The following is a 19,437-nucleotide window of genomic DNA, read 5'->3' on the forward strand; positions in this document are numbered from 1 at the left end:
AAGGGTATGAGAGACAGGAGAGTTAGAAAACAGACGCAGGGTAGGGACACTCCTTAGCAGAATTATTAAAACAAATAAATTATCCAGGCGTATGGTGTGCCGTTTCATTCCCTGGCCCTCAAAAACAGATGTCTCCAGAATATCGGCCAAAAATTATTATTTTTAATGTTAAAAAGATGACCCCCAAGAAACGAAAGATGGAAAAAATACAAAATATCAACACACCATGCATAGGTAATTCTCATGCTTATCCAAAACAAGAACAATAAATGACAAAGATCTGGTTCACTTTTAGGGAAGAAAGTGTAGCCGAGCAGGGATCAGGCCGTAGTAAGCATTTCTGACAAGATTACATATTTGCCAGTTCGTGGTCGATTTGGCGGTCAAGGAACGATTTCTTATCGCCAGTCAATGTAGTCTGAAGGCGTTGTTCAACAAGTGCACGAACTAAATATCTCTTAGCATCAATGATTAAAACATGATACTCTATCTTCGAAAATACATACCTTGTTTCTTGGTCACGCTGTCCAAATCAACTTCAGCAAGACAAGTGCGGATAGCAGCGGTAATAGCGGTTTCATCTGGTCCCTGATTCGGCGGGTTTCTAAAATCTATCATTGTGCTGGTAGGTCGGGACAATGGGCTACGTAAACTCTGTCGTTGACCTGCTTGACTATCTGGTGACAACATCCCAATTCCACTCAAGCGGCTGGCGTTTGCAGAACTTTCCTGATAATGGCTCAAGTTTGCGACGGAAAGATGTTGCGAGTTTCGAGCCTGAGGATTATCAGTGTACGGAGTGAATTGAGTCATGTGGGAGTTCCGGTTTCCAGGAATAGCCAAAGTAGATGTTGATTGTGGAAGAACGTAAGGAGTGTGGTGTGGTCCTTGGTTCGGGAATCCGGTGAGAATAGTGGACGCTGGCTTGACTGAAGAATATGTCGAATGCATGTCATCCATCTCCATACCGACGTCATCGGAATATTGCTGATATTGTTTCTCTTGTCCACCCCGTCGGCCAGGTAGGTTATTTATAAGAGCATAGTCGTCCCAGCGTTGAAGAGGGATGCTTCGGGGATCAAATCCTTCATCTTCCACAGCAACTACACGTTTATCGCCCTTTTCGCCAATAACGATACGAGTGTTTCCCCAAGAGAAGTTATCCTGATTCCAGAAGGAATAAACCGGAAGAACAAAGCTGTAGATTGGATAGGCCAATATATAAATGATCATCCATCCAATATGCTGCCACTGACGTTTGATAATAAAAATAATTGCTTGTAGACCATAAACGGCTGCGAGGATTGCAATTGAGATTGTTGGGAAAGGACCGGTTCTGCTTGCTACGCGATAAATCAAGTAGCCCAAGTACACAGTTGTTGCTGGAAGAATAATAGTTCCGAACAAGTCAATAAAGACGACGAAACGCATACTGAAACAACAGAAGCCGCACAAGTCCTTGAGGAACATCAGCTCTGCTAGATTGTGAATCGTAGAGTTAATCCAGCGACGTCTCTGAGAAAGAAGGACGCTCCAGGTTTCAGGGGCTGCTGTGCTCGCATATGCGTCGGGTATAAATTTATAGGACATATTTGGGAAATGCTTGGTCATCAATGTCGTGAGATATCGATCTTCACCAAGAGACAAGAGATTCTTTTTGTGCAGCGTATCGACATCACCGTCAGAGTATTCGTTAATGACCTTGTCAGAGATAATTAATGGTCGCCCTTTGTCGGCACTTCTCAGGCGGTACATGCAAAAGCTATTTAGAAGTCAGTGTCGTGTTCACAGATAGACATAAGAGAACTCTTAAGAGTCATTCTTACCATCCGGGAAGGCAGGTAACGCTGCCAAAAAGGGATTCAAAGGCCTTTGCCAAATGGTGGGAGATGTAGTATTCGTAGACCTGTATCATAGTCCACCAAGAACGCTCCTCATTCTGCAAACTGGTTTCACCACAGATTCCAGCAATTTTGGCGTCATTCGCACAGCTTGCAACAAGACGATTAAGTGAATCCTCCTTAACACTGGTATCAGCATCAACCATGAGCACATATTCGTATAACTCAGGGTCAACACCAATTACATTATTGATCTGATGGAACATTTCTAACTCCAATGGAGACATCATCGAGCGATGGTGGACGCGATTCAGAAAGTTGAGAAGCATAACTTGTGAATCACGTTTTCCACGATTTCCTGGTTTTGATTTGATTTGCTCTGATTCTTTTCCAACTTTGACAACAACAATGTAAGGGACAACGTTTCCTTCATATTCATAAAGACCAGAGTAGACCTTTCCATAATTTAGCTGTTCACTCCCCACGCCAACGGATTTGAATGGAAGAGCTGGTGGATCGATTTTTGGATCAACGCCCAAAATGTCCAGGACGATCTTTGGGGTGGGTCTATCATTACCTCCACCAACGATCATGCCGTCACAAATGACAAAAATGAGCTTCCTTTTGTTATCATATTGAAGAGCTGTGAGGGAATCAAGTCCTTTTCGCAGCTGATCTTCTCCTTCTGTGTAAGCTGGCACATGGCAGATAACAAATTTGTCTTGTGGGGAAGGCTTTCGTTTGGTTCCAAGTTGGAGAGCAGCCAAGAATTTAATCAAGATGACGGAACAGAGAATAATCGTAAACGCCAGAAGAATGTAGTTGTTCGCCTGGCATCTAGCCGTCTCTCGAAAATCCAATTTACCAACGTAAAATTGGTTGTTGAGACAATTCAGACTATTAACGAACTCACGGGTGTCTTTCCATTGGCTTGTTATGTCCGTGCCGGCATTTTTCTTGAATAGATCGGTCACTGCGGCAGGAAGAAAGTCATATTGTTTCAATTCGTTCTGAACCTTAACAGTATAGAAGTAGTCTGTCAAATCGTAGATGTTGTTCCTGATGACTACCCACTGTCTAGAACGGTCCGCAGCTTCTTTTGGTAGTGCTTTTCTTGAGTGTACCAAGTCTCCCTTATAGTATTCCTTCATCCTAGGAAGAAATGTGTTGCCATACCAATCAATCTTATTCATAGTAAGGGTGCGGTCGGGTTGGAATATCGGCCCGGAGTTGTGGATAGCTTCTCTGCGCTCAATAGCCTCCGAATTATTATATTGCAATTGAATACTGGTACCAATATCGAACCCGGGGCAAGCATAAGTGAGGGGTAACGGAAAGTAGGCGTCCATATTCATACCGGCAAATGGCCTCATTTGATCCCTGCCAGTAGGATATTTGTTATTAGCATGAGTGGATTTCCAAAATTTGCTGATATCGTAGACTTTTCCATGAACGCTGACGAAAAAATCATTGTCGCCCTGATGAAAACCAACTTCTCTGTTCGTCCAGACTTTGTCTTTGTTAGGGCAAAGTAAGTCACCAAAGAAAATAATGTAGAAAATAACAATAGCATTCAGTAAGAAAATCAGAAGCATAAGAACAACCTTTTCTCGCCATGCCATACGGACATCTGGGCGCTTCATTCGACCAACGTAACGAAGTACGAACGATGGAATCCAGAATGTGATTCCCCAAACAAAACCAGTCCAGATACGACGATTGAGAGGTATCTTCTTTTGCTCAATCTTTTTCGGATCTGCAAGTTCAGGGTCGAGGGCAGTCCATCTGCCAAGATCTTGATCATAGTACACGTTTTCATGCTGTCGATCGTCGCCTTTCGGTCCCAGGCCATAATCACCAGTTGCTACTTGTACTGGCTGAGACATCATAGTAGGCGCAATTGAGCGAGCCGGACCACCTAAAGCACTAGGAGCCCTGGGTCCCATTGATTGCCGATTCAAGCTCATCAAATTCTCCCGGCTGCCCAAGGTGCTCATGTTATCCGGGGGAAAGAATCCACTGCCATTGGCAGGCGATGGAGCACCATAGCCACCATCAAATGGTGTAGCGTCAGGAGTACTGAAAGGGTTAACAGGCACCGCAGGCTTCAGATCAAGCATCGATTCTGCACCCCACCACGCGGATTCCCGCATCCAAATCCGTTCCTTCGCAACAACGACGTCACCGTTACTCCATCCCCGTTCAATAATCCAGTTCTCAACGCCGTCTTTTCCTTCTAAACATCCAAGAGGGGCATATCGGCCAACGAATTCTTCTATGTCGAAGTCTGCTGTGAAGTCCAGGTGTTTATTCCGACGGTTGGCCCATTCAGCGAGTCTCCAAGAACGAAGTTGTCGAGACACGGCACCTGCAGACCACGCCGATGTAGGCGAGGATAAGGAAAAAATCTCGGCCGGCAAATCATCTGTTGGGTGAACTGAAATATGATACCAAACCCTGCTGCTACCAAGGGTGGCATTAAGATCGAAGCGGCCTCGTTGACCGAAGTTCAGATCACCTCCATTGACGGGATACAGAACCCTTTTCAAAAATGCTGTAGAATCTAATTCAACTCCAACCTTTTCAAGAGCCCCTTGTATCCTGTCTCGCTCTCGCTCACGCAATCGGCCAGCAGAGCCATTCAAGATACCAAAATCGACTTCCACCTCTGCAACGGCATTTTCCATTTCCTTGATGACCGAATGTCCTGGGTTTACCATGTTGATACCGTCATCTTTCATTTCCGCATTAATACCAATAGAGTCGTCGAAAACGCCTCTAAGAGAGACCGCTTTGCCTAACGGTTCACCTGGAATCTCAACAACAGTGATACTCACCGTGTCTTCTTCTGAAAGTGGGCTTGGAGTCTCGGGTAGACTATCAATAGAGCCATTGTTATGAGAGCCCTGAAGTTCGGCGCGAATGGTGTTATTAGCTTTAGAAATGACCCAGTCCAAAAGAGTTTCGTATAGTCCCAGAATTAACGACTCCCGCTCTTCTGTCGAGCAATTTTTCAGGAGAATAATGGGGTCAATATCTAGAAGGCCACCAATGTCTTCACATAAGTCTTCCAGTTCCTCTTCTTCAACCAGAAAACCTGCAGTGTTGCCAAGTTTAAGCAAGCCAGCAAGAACAGAGAGGAGGCCACGGAGCTCAGCGCCTTTAATACCAAGGGCCCTAAGATTGGCTCGAAAGTCCTCAGCTGCGGCACCATCGTCTGTGGTGGGAAGGTAAGAGGGAGGGTCGTATGACTGTGATCTGTTAAGTAACGAGTATGTCTCTGGGTGTTTAAGGCTTAAGAATTCCCGTTCTGCAGGAGTAGAAGCTGACGACAAGAGATAATAGAAAACATCAAAAACACGATATCCGCGCTCAGAAGGAATACTCGTCAGCCCACCGGCAATATTAACACCGGATGTAGACAAAGCTAGAGTTACATCGGTGACTGTTCCGGTAAGAGTGAATGTGTAGGTGACAGCGAATGATGAGTACTGTAAACAGGAGGGGTTAAAAGGCGTGACATGAGAAACGAATGGCCGAATTGCGGCTAAGGCTATGTGGAGGATCTCTGGAGTAGATAAAGGTAGAGACAGGAGGAAGGGGGATAAAACAGATGGCGTATTGTGATGAGAAGAACTAGATTAGAAGAGGCGTCAGTAAACAAGAATGATAAATGGATGCTAGAGCAACAACAGACCATAGCACAATGCATCCGTCTTCTGCTCTCCGTCGAGCATGCTCCCAGGCTCTCCTTGCAATAGAGGCATCGATGGTACCGCCTAGCTCTCCATTGGGTCCTGGGTTCAGGCTCGTTGACACTGTGTTCACGACGATACTGGTTGTGGCATCATGCTGGTAAGGTTGTCCGGAAAGGAAAGCGTTGTGGAGGGAGTTTAGTAGCGTTGTAGTCGAGACCTGTGTGGCTTGCTGCAAGGCAGAGCGAGGGCCAGCAGGAGATGAGGTCGTAGAATATATCGACATCCGGTTCGTCATGGTTAAAGACCAAGCAGTCTTCCTGGGAGAACCAGGGTCGAAAGATCTGGGTAGAAACGGTCGAGATGTATCTAGACCGCTCGTTCAAGTATAGAGACCAAATATGGCTTGACTATCGTTGGTGAAAAGATAACGAAGAGCAGGGGCGATCAGAATGCTCTCCCAATTCTGATGCCCGATGGCAAACTGGACATTCCTTGACAGCCCTGAAACACTACAGCAATGGGCCAAAATGCAGGAAGTGAGGGAGATGGATGGCCAGAACGAAAATGTAGGCAAAATTCCCCCTCCGCTAAATCAACGAACGAAGGTAGAAAAGTAGCAAGCAACGAACGAGAGACTGGAAGACAAAGCGTGATCGCAAGTGACAGCGAGGTTGTGGATGATCTGCTGTCAGGAATTGCTTGTCTCACTTCTCACTGCTTTGTTGACGGTGTTCCGTCGACGTACGGTATTGGACAGAACATGGCGTTACAATACAATCGCTTACATAAGCGGCTTTTAGGCAGATCGTCGCCCACGCCGCAAACCACCGCTCGCGGCCGCTGATCATGGGGGAAAGGAGAACGATCCGAGGGGGCAAGCGTTCGATATGGTATGCTGTGTGTACATGCATTACGCGTTGAGATAGGGTAGGTATGCGAAAGTCACCCGATCCTCATGCACAGGGTGGGTGATCTAAATATGGCAGCAAGGTTTCAGCGGAAAAAGTCAAGATTCTGGTGTGTCTGCACCGCGGCGCGGGAAGGGCACCGGAGGAAAGCTGTATGTTTCAGTTGCGCTGGATCCTGCCATCGGCGAGTGGAGGCTCTAAGGAGAATCCATCCCACCATCTTCAACGGATGCCTCAAAGAAGCTGCCTCAGCCGCATTCTCGCCGCCAACTGGCCTGGCATCGACAGTGCACTCTCCGGACGCCCCCTTTTTTGTCCCGATGCGACCGGGAAGAGAGCAGCCCTGATTTTCTCTATGATCGGAGGGCGATGAAACGCCTCCCTGCCCATGTCCCGCCCGTGCCAAGCCCGCCTGCACACCTCGCGAGCGAGGGTTCTGTCACGTGCGCAGGTGCGGCGCGAGGCGGAAGCGAGGCCCTGATTGGTTGGCATGGCAATTGACCCACGCTAGCCCCGAAAGGAATGCGATGGACCAGCAGCCGCGCACAGACCAGCGCCCGCCAACCTGGCGTCAATTGGCTGGCTGAGCAGCGCCACCGTCGACGGACTGGCCGTGTCCTGGTTGATGCCAGCAGGGGAGCGAGCGAAGGTTTTTCAGACGGACGCAAAAAGGGGCGCGGGACCGATGGCGGAAGGGCAAGAGATATCATCCGCTGTCTTCTTCATAACGCAGGATATGCGCATCACTGGGCGTCCAACAGCCTCCTGATTGTTCCTTCGGGGGCGTCAAGCTTGCCGTACAGCTTGTCTGGCTTGCTCCGTCCTCCGTACCAGGATCCATTTATTACCGCGGCAGCGCGCCAATGGGACGCCCTTGCGAACCTAAATGAGATCCACTCCTTACCGCTTGCCAGCCAATGGCTGCAGCCAAAATGAAATGCGCCGTTAGTTTCCTGACACCGTATATTCACGTACCAATACGCGTTTCAAGACCACTTGGCTTCGTTCGGCTTCGCTCCGCATTATCACCGACGACATTCGAATTTCTCCTCCATCGACATCACCTCTCACGCCAGGTCGACAGAACAGCCTTCGTTTGTCCTTTCTCCTCGACTTCCACCTCCAGGGGAACGTTCTTTTTCTCCTGGTTCCCTTCTCTCGTTACCGTTGCGTGCTTTTGGGCCCCTTGTTTTTGCACAACATCAACATTTACCTTGTGCTTGACAAGCTGTCGTTCTGATCATACGAGACTCCTCCTTGCTATTCCATTCTTTGGCTAGCAGCTTCGCAGACCCCCTCTTCCACCAACCTCTATTCATGTCTTGAAACGTTACCTGCTTGGTCTCGAATCGCTTCCGCCCATTTGCTCCCGGCTTCCGCGACCAAGTCTGCAAGCGTGGTCTGTTGATCAAGCATGGCGACAAGCTCGCAGGGGCCGTCTGCCCCATCTCACAACCAGTCATCACTACCTTCTCTACCCCAACATCTTCAAACAGATGCCCATTTGGCTGCTCATCTAGCGAGCCGGTAAGACGCCCACGCTGTGTCTCAAACAGTACTTCTACCAAGGCCATCTCGAACTAACAACTATTTTCGGTTTCTGGCAGATTTCATGTCTCCCTTCCTACAGCTAGACTGTCTTCACATGCTTTAATATGTTTGAATACATATACGTCGTCAACAAGAGGCCCCGATGGCCTCAAGGCTGGCAGTGCGATGGGGGAGGCGGATGATTTGGCAAAACGTGCCTGGACAAGACTCGGGGCTAGAGGAGAAAATCAGGCCGTTGTTTTCTTGTATGTGACTCTTTGTAGGTCCTCTGAGTCTTGAGTCTGCGTACTAACCTCCTTAGGGGCGAGTCTGGCTCGGGCAAAACAACGATTCGTTCTCACCTTGTGTCCTCTTTACTTTCATTCTCATCCACTCCACTTTCCACCAAATTGTCTTTGGCAGCCTTCGTTTTCGACACGCTTACAACCACCAAAACCGTGACGACCCCAACTGCATCGAAAGCAGGTCTATTCTTCGAACTACAATACGATGGTTCTTCCACTGTTAACCCGACCTTAATTGGCGGCAAACTTCTAGACCACCGGTTGGAACGGAGTAGGATTGCGTCCGTACCCACCGGCGAGCGTAGTTTTCATGTTCTATATTATCTATTAGCCGGAACCAGTGCCGCCGAAAAGACACATCTCGGGTTGGACACATCAGACAACGCCCTTGCGACTGCACCGACAAAACTAGCCTCAGGACATGTTGCGCATAAGCGTTGGCGATATCTCGGACACCCAACTCAGTTGAAAGTTGGCATTAATGACACGGAAGGGTTTCAACATTTTAAGACCGCATTGCGGAAACTAGAGTTCCCTCGAAGTGAGATAGCAGAAATTTGCCAAATCCTTGCCTGTATTTTGCACATTGGGCAGCTGGAATTTACCACCGGCCAGGCAACACGGACTGGCGCTGACGAGAGCGGCGGATATTCCCATGAGGGGGGTGAGACTGTGACAGTGGTTAAAAATAAGGACGTTCTGAATATTGTGTCTGCATTCCTTGGTTTGAGCGTTGACGAGCTAGAAATGAGTCTTGGATACAAGACGAAGACGATTCATAAAGAACGAGTTACTGTCATGCTGGACCCAAAGGGCGCTCGAACAAACGCGGATGGGTTTGCCCGGACACTTTACGCTCTTCTTGTCGCCTATGTGATTGAACATATCAACCAGCGGGTCTGTGCTCCTGAAGATACCGTTGCAAACACAATCTCTATCATCGACTTCCCTGGCTTCGCACAGGCATCCACCACGAATTCCACCCTTGATCAACTGTTAAATAATGCCGCAGCAGAGTCTCTTTATCATTACTGCCTGCAAAATTTCTTCGAGCGCCAAGCAGATATGCTAGAAACTGAGGAGGTTAATGTTCCAGCTACTAGCTATTTTGATAACTCCGATGCCGTAAAAGGACTTCTCAAGCATGGTAATGGTCTTCTTTCTATCTTAGATGACCAAACCAAACGTGCTCGAAGCGATATGCAATTTTTGGAAAGCATCAGAAAGAGATTCGACAATAAAAATACGGCTATCGCCGTGGGTAGCTCCACGGCAGTTCTACCGGGGAGTAATTTCGCCAGTGAAAATGCGGACCCGATTTTCACTGTGAAGCATTTTGCGGGAGAAGTTGATTACCCTGTCAAAGGCCTCATTGAGGAAAATGGTGATTTGGTGTCAGGGGATCTACTTAATATAATTAATTCTACCAAGAGTGGATTCGTTCGGGAGCTGTTCGGTCAAGAAGCCTTGCAGACAATTTGCCACCCTAAAGAAAAGAATACCATCATGCAAGCTCAAGTCAGCTCTAAGCCACTAAGAATGCCCAGCATGGCACGACGGAAAATGAGTAAACCCTCAAGATTTGCATCTTTCGGGTCACAGTCAGAGCCAGATGAAACCGATGATGCCAGCACGTCTACAATTGCCAAAAAAATTGGTTCCGGTGGGAAGAAGGGGCAGGTAGCCGGTGCCCCCAAACAGGGCGCAGCGGGTCAATTCCTCGCTGGTCTTGACAATATCACCAAATCTCTCTCCGCTACAAATGTCAATCCATATTTTGTCTTTTGTCTCAAACCGAACGATCGACGAATTGCGAATCAGTTCGATAGCAAGTGCGTGAGAACCCAGGTTCAGACTTTGGGAATTGCTGAAATTAGTCAACGTCTTCGAAATGCGGACTTTTCCATCTTTTTGCCATTCGCAGAATTCCTTGGACTTGCAGAGGCTGAATCAGTTATTGTTGGCAGTGACCGGGAAAAATCTGCTCTAATTGTAGAAGAAAAAAGATGGCCGCAGAACGAGGCCCGCGTTGGCAGCACAGGCGTTTTCCTAAGTGAAAGGTGCTGGGCAGACCTTGCTAAGGTCGGCGAAAGAGTTGTTCCAAGTTATAGTGGGGAAGGGACAGATGATGGCAGAGACGCCGCTTTGCCTACCGGAGCCAATCCGTATGGTGACTCCAAGGTTCGTTTACTGCCCTCTGGAGAATCAACTCCTGGAGCATTTATCTATGGGGATGATAAGCAAGGGTATTTCGGAAGCCGGGAATTGGATGGCCGGTCAGATGCCGGCGCTTCCGCTTTCAATTCCGGTGATATGTTCAAGAATCTAGAGACCCGAGAGCAAATGGCGGAGCGAAGTAACGAAAAGCAAATGGTTGAGGTTGAGGATGTTATCGTCTCAGGCAGCCGTAAGCGCTGGCTTGCTCTCGTTTACCTTCTTACTTTCTATATTCCCGATATCTTGATTAAATGGGTCGGCAAAATGAAAAGAAAGGATGTTCGCATTGCTTGGCGGGAGAAGCTTGCTATCAACATCCTCATTTGGCTCTGCTGTGGGCTTGCTGTTTTTTTCATTGTCCTGTTCCCGCGCTTGATTTGTCCGACGCAACATGTTTTTTCTGCCGCAGAACTTTCATCCCATGATGGCAAGGGAAAGAATGGGGCCTATACTGCCATTCGAGGAGAAGTCTTTGACCTCGGGGCATTTCTTCCCGCCCATTACCCCGGCATCATTCCTCGACAAGCCTTACTTAAATATGCCGGCGTCGACGCCACACGCTTGTTTCCTGTTCAAGTTTCAGCGCTTTGTAAGGGCAAGGGTGGTGACGCTCAGCCACTTGACCCTTCAGTCATATTCGATTTTACACCTGTTAATGTATCTGGTTCCGCTAATGTCGTGAGCGGCAACGATAAAAACTTCCAATACCACGACTTCCGATCTTTCAAAAATGATTCTCGTCCAGCTTGGTACTATCAAAAAATGCGGTATCTTCGCTCGAATTATAAGAAAGGAGAGCTGGGTTACACTATGAAGCATCTTAAAACACTTGCAGAAAAGAGATCACAGTACATTGCTGTCCTACATCAAGGAGTATATGATTTAACGAATTACATCGCAGGTGGTCGGTATACAAGACTCCAGGACGGAAATAATAATCCAGGCGTGGATGTGGATTTCATGGAGCCCCGTGTGGTTGAATTGTTCCAGCAAAAGTCTGGATTTGATATTACTGAATACTGGAACAGGCTCCCAATCAGCGGAACCCAACGTTATGATATGGAGGTATGCCTAAACAATTTATTCAAGGTTGGAAAGGTGGACACCAGAAACTCTACACAATGCCTCTTTTCTCAATATTTCGTGCTCGCCATCTCAATATTGTTGGCAAGTATAATTGGTTTCAAGTTCTTAGCCGCACTACAATTTGGGAGGAAGAATACTCCAGAAAATCTCGATAAATTTATTATATGCCAGGTACCGGCGTATACCGAAGATGAGGATTCTCTTCGCCGTGCAATGGACTCTATGGCTAGAATGAAATATGATGACAAGCGAAAGCTCCTGGTTGTTATTTGCGATGGTATGATTATTGGACAAGGCAATGATCGGCCCACACCTCGCATTGTTCTTGATATTCTAGGCGTCCCAGATACTGTTGATCCGGAGCCATTGAGTTTTGAAAGTTTAGGAGAAGGAATGAGACAGCACAACATGGGCAAGGTCTATTCTGGCCTGTACGAAGTCCAGGGCCATATTGTCCCATTTTTGGTTGTTGTGAAAGTTGGTAAACCGTCTGAAGTCTCCCGCCCTGGTAATCGTGGAAAACGTGACTCTCAGATGCTTTTGATGCGGTTCCTCAACCGTGTTCACTACAATGCGCCAATGAGCCCCCTTGAATTGGAGATGCATCATCAGATCCGAAATATCATTGGAGTGAACCCAACCTTTTATGAGTTCATCCTACAAGTTGATGCAGATACCATTGTTGCAGCAGACTCTGGTACTCGAATGGTGGCTTCCTTCTTACACGATACCAAAATTATTGGGCTTTGTGGGGAAACAGCTCTCAATAACGCCAAATCATCTATGATCACCATGATTCAGGTTTACGAGTACTGGATTTCTCACAATTTAACTAAAGCTTTTGAAAGCTTGTTCGGCTCCGTGACCTGTTTACCCGGTTGTTTTAGTATGTACCGAATCCGCGCTGCGGACACGGGAAAGCCTCTGTTTGTGAGCAAAGAAGTCGTAGATGCTTATGGGGAAATTCGTGTTGATACCCTTCATATGAAGAACCTTCTTCATTTGGGTGAGGATCGATATCTCACAACACTACTGCTGAAGCATCATCCAAAATACAAGACTAAATATATTTTCAATGCGCATGCATGGACCGTCGCACCTGATAGTTGGACTGTTTTCTTATCACAACGACGCAGATGGATTAACTCCACTATCCATAACTTGATCGAACTTATCCCACTCCAACAACTTTGTGGATTCTGCTGCTTCAGCATGAGATTTGTTGTTTTCGTCGATCTTCTTAGCACAATTGTCCAGCCGGTTACTGTCGCCTATATTGTCTACCTTATCGTCCTTGTGGCAATGAATCCAACTCTGATTCCAATCACAGCCTTCATTTTGCTTGGTGCTATCTACGGTCTGCAGGCGCTTATTTTCATTCTCCGTCGAAAATGGGAGATGATTGGTTGGATGATTATCTATCTCCTTGCTATGCCTATATTTTCCCTAGGTCTTCCTCTCTACGCTTTTTGGCATATGGATGACTTCACATGGGGTAATACACGTATTGTCACTGGGGAAAAGGGCCGTAAGATCGTCATCACAGACGAAGGCAAATTTGATCCATCTTCAATTCCAAAAAAGAAGTGGGAGGAATATCAGGTTGAACTTTGGGAAGCCCAAACGTACCGTGATGATCAGTCCGAAGCATCCGGATACTCTTATCGAACCAAGTCGTACCACCCAGCGATGTCTGAATATGGATATCCGCCCGTACGACCAGCCTCTCAGCTCGATTATAATCGCCAATCCCGAATGTCTCTTACTGCCTCTGAACTCCTTGGCCGCGGTTCGGAGCTCGAGATGACTGATTTCTCTGGTCTCCCAACTGACGATGCCCTGTTGGCGGAGATCCGAGACATCTTAAAAACAGCCGATTTGATGACCGTCACGAAGAAGAGTGTGAAGCAGGAGCTCGAACGAAGATTCAATACCAACCTGGATGCCAAACGAGCGTACATTAACTCTGGTATGTTCTCTTGACAATCCGAGCTTGTTAGTTACTGACCCGACTTTTCTTTGCAGCTACGGAGGCCGTCCTTGCAGGCCAACTCTAAAAGTAATTGATTTACAAAGACGTCTTCCCCATCACACCTCATCGACTTCAGTACATATAATTTATAATTCCCTTCCCCCCTTGTGTAGCTTATCATTGGAAAGCAAACGGTGTTCAACGGGGTGCCGCCATTCTGTTTAAGCACTTTTCAGACAATTTTGGCATACGTTAATAATTCTCATGTGCATTGTTTTCATTATTCTGCTCGATCTTTGGGGTGTATCTGGGTATCATTTTTGTACACTGAAGAGCTCTCTTAGGCCTGGTTTTTTTTGGTTGTTAAATACCTAGTGGCTATATTCAAGTTATTCCAAGTGCTTGTTATGATTTCACATGAGATTAAACAACGTAGCGGTGAGCAGTCATGTTGTTATTGAAGTCGTCATCCTACTTTTTGGTATGCCTCCTTACTATTGATTCCATAACGGATGGAATCTTCCTATTTCTTCATCCGTCTGCACATTCTTTCATGGGACTAGTCTTCTTCTTACTCACCACTGAGTATAGTTCTATTACTATGAGAAAGGAAGTTCAAAAATGGCAGCACCCTGCCACCCGTCCGTCCTGATTCCAAAAGCCATTTACCCATGATCCTGCCAAGCCCGGGGCGCCTGATTACATAAGTCAGATCCTGCTTAATCAGCTTCGTTTTAGGGCTTTGCCCTACGCAGTCACGTTCCCTCGCTGAGCGCGTCTCTTAATTGGCGGGAATTCGTGCAGTCACATGAAATGGTTCCTATTGGCTTACTCTTAAACCCTCTTGGCCTGGCTTGAATACCATAAAAAGTTGGGCTGCCATATAGTTACAACTAACTACTACTGTAGTAGCAGGTGAACACTGAGCTGAATGCGAGATGTGAGCTTGTATGCTTCATATCAATAGCTTTGCTTATAGAGTTGAGGTCGGAGCACTTGGCAACTAAGAGTGGAACAGCAGACGAAGTGAGCGAGTTCTGCCCATGTATATACATACATTAAAGCAAACACTCTGAAGCATAATAGCATATGCCTGTATGACATCAGCTCGGTACTACTTTCAAGCCTCGATGACCCAAATCTTGGCAGGAATAGCACATGTGGGTAGAAAGAAAAATGTATTGTAATAATGGGACAATAACTATTTTCAACCGAAAGCAAAAAAAGAAAGAAAGCAACCTTGGTAACACAATTTGACAAAAAGTAGCCTTTGCTCGCATCTATCCTTCAATCACTAAGCCAGCTGAATCAAGGGAGGAAGAAGAGGTGTGAAGACAACAGGATACAAAATAAGCATTGACTGAGAAAGAAAAATAATGGTATCATTTGTGGTGTTCAATATAGATATAGTGGGGAAGAGTTCAAGTCTGATGAACCTTTAAAAAAGTCGGCCGTAGGGTAAAAGTGGGCCGTCAAATATGTAGGAAAACTAGGGTGTTTTTTTATCGCCTTTAGCAGTAATGATGTGAAGGGGAAAAGAGAATAAAAGGCACCGGAACCAACACCAGTGACTCCTTTAACGAAATACAAAATGACTCTTTGCCTCGTCCCTCCCATCCAGGCGACCTTTATGTTAGCTGTAGACTTGCTTTTCGGACTGACTGAAAGAGGAATCATATAAACGATGGCAAACCGGGTCAAAAATGGGTATATTGCTGGCAATGGATAGTTCTGAGAATAAAATTCTTTGATTTAACGAGGTGGCCCGATAGGGGCCGGGTATCCAGAAGCAGAATTGGAAGTACTAGGGCGGGCACTGTCAAGTGAGGCGCGGGAATCGTGTCGTGGAGTCATGTCGCCCGGCGCAACACCAATAGGAAATGCACTATCAAATCGAGATGGCCACCCATTATTGGAGCTGAAGACATCTTCTCCGGGAAGATTTACGCCGGAGTCGTTCCAAGGGTTGCGGTAGCCACTGTCCCGCGATTCCATTGAAACAAGTGAAGCTTTCGATGCATTACTGGATGCATGTTTGAAGAAAGACCCAGGGGAGCCGGAATGATTCTTCCGACCAATAAAGGAGGAGAATGAAGATATACTACCAGGTTTACGGAGTCGCTCAAAAATCGAACCGCGGTCGCCGGCGTCGTCGGTGAAGTTGATACGTGTGGGGGAGTCCGTTGGAAGTAGTGTGGGAGCATTTTGCAATACTCTCGCGTTGAAAAACGGTAACGAGTCTTCAAACGAATCTGATTTTGGCCGGGGAATGGAGCCTTTAACAGTTGTGGCGTCGAGTCCGTGGGATACAAGTCGAGACACGAGAAAGTCGATAGCGTCCTTTAGTCCTCCGGCATTGTTCTGGGTATAGCCTAAAATAAGAGTATTTTCAAGGGGTGGGGATTGATCCTCCAGTGGTGGCTCATCCATATCTTCAACAAAAATGTCCACCTCATACCGATCCTTTAGCATTTGTCGAACCTCGTTTGCAAATTCGGGAGTTTTGAAGTACTCTTGAAGTTGTTCAGAGCTATGAAATGAAATCTCGTGGGTTTCAGGAACCATGCCCTGTGAAGATGTTAGATGTATTGTACAGATTTTTTCGTTTCCATCACCCTACCAAGAAAGCATCCACAGCTTGTGCAACCTGATATTCAGGCCCCGAAATAGTGACAAAATCGCTGGCGGTTTCAGTACTGGGGAAATCGATTTTGCAGTTCCACTTTTTTTCCAGCTCGTCAAGCTCGTTCATTCGGGAGATAAGTTCCCGATGGTAGAGGCGGTTCACAAGTACATTCTCGGAGACAAACTCGGCATCCTAAAAACCTTGTTAGCGCGGAAAATATATAGGATACCAATAGAGCTTACAACTTTCTCTACCATATCCATGATTTCTTGCTTCACATATTCTAAACTCTGTGCGTTCCTGGCTGGTGTACGGCATATGACATTCTCGACTCGAATATCATCGTCGTCCTTGCTAACACCGCCGCGATCCATGGCATTCGAAAATTTCACGAATACAGAATATTTCTTCATGATTCGTTGAATGTGTTGACCACCAATGCCGATAATGCGCTTGTGGTACTGATCAGGAACATGAAATGAGATAGATGCCGGCATTTCTTGCTCGACAAGCTCTAAACCATGCCGCGTTGAACCGTACTGCGTACCACAGACATCGATGTGGAAGTTGTATTCATTGAAACCGTCAAAAATTATTTGAACGTTACCTTGAATCAATGTAAGCCAGCTGAATTTCGAAAAAGGTTTAAAAAAAGAACTCTCACTTTGACTCATTATTTTGTTTATTTTCCCATTCTTTTTGCCACTAACGAATTCTTTATGCTCGTTGGCCAGCTCAATCTTCACTCGCATCTGAAATGGTGAGCGCTTGACAAACGGAATTTGATGGATGACTGTCATTGCGGATTTGACAGAATCATCAGACCCACTGATCGTGAAAGTCAATTTTTCAAAACTGACTTCTGCACCAGAATTAGCACAAATATCTGATAGCATCACTCTAGTCTCTGATAATGACGGAAGACGGGTCTGTGGTCCGTCTTCAGGAACAATGATCCACCAACTAGCTTCGTAGAATTGACTAGCCTACACAATATTAGCACTTGTAGGGATAGCAACCCAGGATTAAAGGACCCTACCAAAGTCATCAATTCTCGAATAGTCCTCTCCACATGCAGGATCTCGGTTCCCTGGACACGCAGCTTATTACGCCGGCCCGCAAGTGGAGGAAATAAAATATAGCAACCATTTGCCTCCATTACTTTACGAATCTTATCTAGTCGATCAAGCAAGATGCTGTCAATTTTTTCCGGGGTGACGGTAGCATCTTTGATATAGACTTTGACGCCTCGAACCAAATCGAGAAGCTTTTGCTTTGCCCTAGCAATGTCTTCTTGGGTGGCGCCAGTTATGTAGACTTCATCTTCGCAGCGCCTATAAGAACCAGGCGGGGTATAGCCATAAAGACGAGGGAATGAAGGCGGGAAATAGATTGCAGTATTCGTGACTGCTTCGATGTGCTTAATATTTCTTTTGCCGCGGCCGCAGATTAGGGTATGGAGAGTCAATTCAAGCTTTATCACATCCACTTGTCGTTTCAGCTACGGAGAATTAGTTCTTGCCGACGCAATCAAACAGCTTCACAACTCACAATCTGATCAATCATAATCAAAACTCTTGTTTTTGCATGCTCCGCACTCTCTTCATCGCCATATATCGCAATTCTAAAACGACGGTCAAGCCCATTCTCGGTCGAGTATCCATAAGAAGAAACGTTATCAGCATCAACGATTTTTGGGCTCAACAGAAAAATATCCACGCCAGTATAGCTGGCAAGGGTATTGAGATGAGTTAAAACAGTCTGCCGAACCAAGTTGGTAATTGGGTCCATGACCATGTTGACATCAATATCTACTATAGCACATTGCTTTGGTAGTCTGTCAGCAAAGTTCGACAAGATGATAACAAGGTATTAGTTTCAACATACAAAAGAAAATGGAGTCTCTCTCAGAATCCTTGCTCTTATTTTATGTACCAGGTCATGTTCCCCGGATATACAGACATTAGTGACCAGACCTTGAGGACGTCGCTGTAGCGAAGACACAGCTTTCGGCTCTGTGGACGTTACGGTTGCTTCGAGCCGTCCGCTATAACTCTCTGTGATCTGGCGGCACAATTTTCTCAATGAATCCACATGATGAGAGTGAATTGGCAATTTATGGACCGGAGTTCCGGACGGGATACCGTCAGGATACGTCCACCGGACAAGCGCGCCAGGTGTTGAGTGTAACACATCATCGGGATCGGGACCTGGGATATTCGAAGATAGCGGAACGTTGAAGGATAAGCATATTATCGGATCGACGGCGGGAGGGTTAGGCATAGTCTGGGGAGGAGGTCTGCGATACACCTGGGAGCCTGTCATATCTTGTTGGGGGCGGGACATGCCGAAAGCCGGGGTCATTCTCTCCCAGCCATGACGGGCCTGGCCTGTGAAATTTGAAATCTTATGCATGATGCCAGCTTGAAGCGCCGAAGTCCGCTCTGGGGCGGGGAGTTAGGAGACGAAAGGGCGGAGGATCACTGGTGTGGCCGGTCGCGAGAAGAGGCCGGTCGAGGACGGCGGAGGGAAAAGAAGGCGAAATGGTACAGCAAGCAAAGAACCAAGGAACGGACGACAACGCAGAACAAGCACGCAACGCAAATCAAACAGCAGCTCACAGTCGACAGGGGAGGGTGTTGTGGTGTTGTGTGGAGGAGCGCAAGGCACGGTCAAGCAAAGGCAGGTCTGGGCTGGGCGGAGGCTTTGAGTGGCTCGTTTGCAGTACGAGCCGCGGGTGGCGCTAGGCTGGATTGGGGCTGGTCGTGGTGGCCGTAGCCTAATCGGGCGGTGGAGCGGCTGCGCCTTCGGCGGTGATGATGAAACTTCAGTCCTCAGCAGTGGTGCTGACGCTCCTGGTGCTGCAGAGGGTGCTGCAGGACATTTTATGTCCGGCCGGGGAAAAGCTGGCATTCACTTTCTCGCCTTGATATGACGTTATTCACGGACCTCGACGACTGGGCTTGAGGAATGCCATGGTTTGCTCATAAACCAACTCCCACTCGTGTGAATTGGAGACTTATCGCTGTTTTACGGGCTCTCCTCGCACATGGCATGCCAGCAGGTGGCAGCGGCAGCTTCGGATACGACCAGGGAAATGCCTGTAAACGCCTGGTTTTAGTTTTATGGATGGCTGCTAACCAGGTAACGATCTTAATAGAAAGTGGCTTTCTGAGCAACTCCCCAGTTTTTCAAGCCAACTCTGTCCTATTATGTCTCCTGCAAAGTCCCGCCTTTTCAAATCACACCTCACC

At 47.0% G+C, this 19,437-nt stretch overlaps 3 protein-coding genes across 3 annotated transcripts; 1 reads left to right on the forward strand and 2 right to left on the reverse strand.

Annotated features, from left to right (window-relative positions):
* Nucleotides 1-349: 349 nt before the first annotated feature.
* LOZ57_005156 (uncharacterized protein) lies at nucleotides 350-5,834 on the reverse strand (the record flags this gene model as incomplete). The annotated part of the gene is made up of 4 exons (XM_049254188.1): nucleotides 350-447; nucleotides 507-1,762; nucleotides 1,827-5,477; nucleotides 5,539-5,834. 4 exons carry the CDS (start codon nucleotides 5,832-5,834, stop codon nucleotides 350-352), a joined length of 5,301 nt encoding a protein of 1,766 aa, XP_049106841.1.
* Nucleotides 5,835-7,861: 2,027 nt separating this feature from the next.
* LOZ57_005157 (uncharacterized protein) lies at nucleotides 7,862-13,642 on the forward strand (the record flags this gene model as incomplete). Its single annotated transcript, XM_049254189.1, has 4 exons — nucleotides 7,862-7,974; nucleotides 8,055-8,243; nucleotides 8,300-13,554; nucleotides 13,611-13,642. 4 exons carry the CDS (start codon nucleotides 7,862-7,864, stop codon nucleotides 13,640-13,642), a joined length of 5,589 nt encoding a protein of 1,862 aa, XP_049106842.1.
* Nucleotides 13,643-15,309: 1,667 nt separating this feature from the next.
* LOZ57_005158 (uncharacterized protein) lies at nucleotides 15,310-18,598 on the reverse strand (the record flags this gene model as incomplete). Its single annotated transcript, XM_049254190.1, has 7 exons — nucleotides 15,310-16,125; nucleotides 16,178-16,375; nucleotides 16,426-16,790; nucleotides 16,848-17,169; nucleotides 17,223-17,684; nucleotides 17,735-18,010; nucleotides 18,071-18,598. The coding sequence occupies 7 exons, from the start codon at nucleotides 18,596-18,598 to the stop codon at nucleotides 15,310-15,312; spliced, it is 2,967 nt and encodes a 988-aa protein (XP_049106843.1).
* Nucleotides 18,599-19,437: the final 839 nt, after the last annotated feature.

The sequence above is a fragment of the Ophidiomyces ophidiicola genome (assembly GCF_022830035.1).
Source record: "Ophidiomyces ophidiicola strain CBS 122913 chromosome Unknown scaffold_24, whole genome shotgun sequence".
Taxonomy (NCBI): domain Eukaryota; kingdom Fungi; phylum Ascomycota; class Eurotiomycetes; order Onygenales; family Onygenaceae; genus Ophidiomyces; species Ophidiomyces ophidiicola.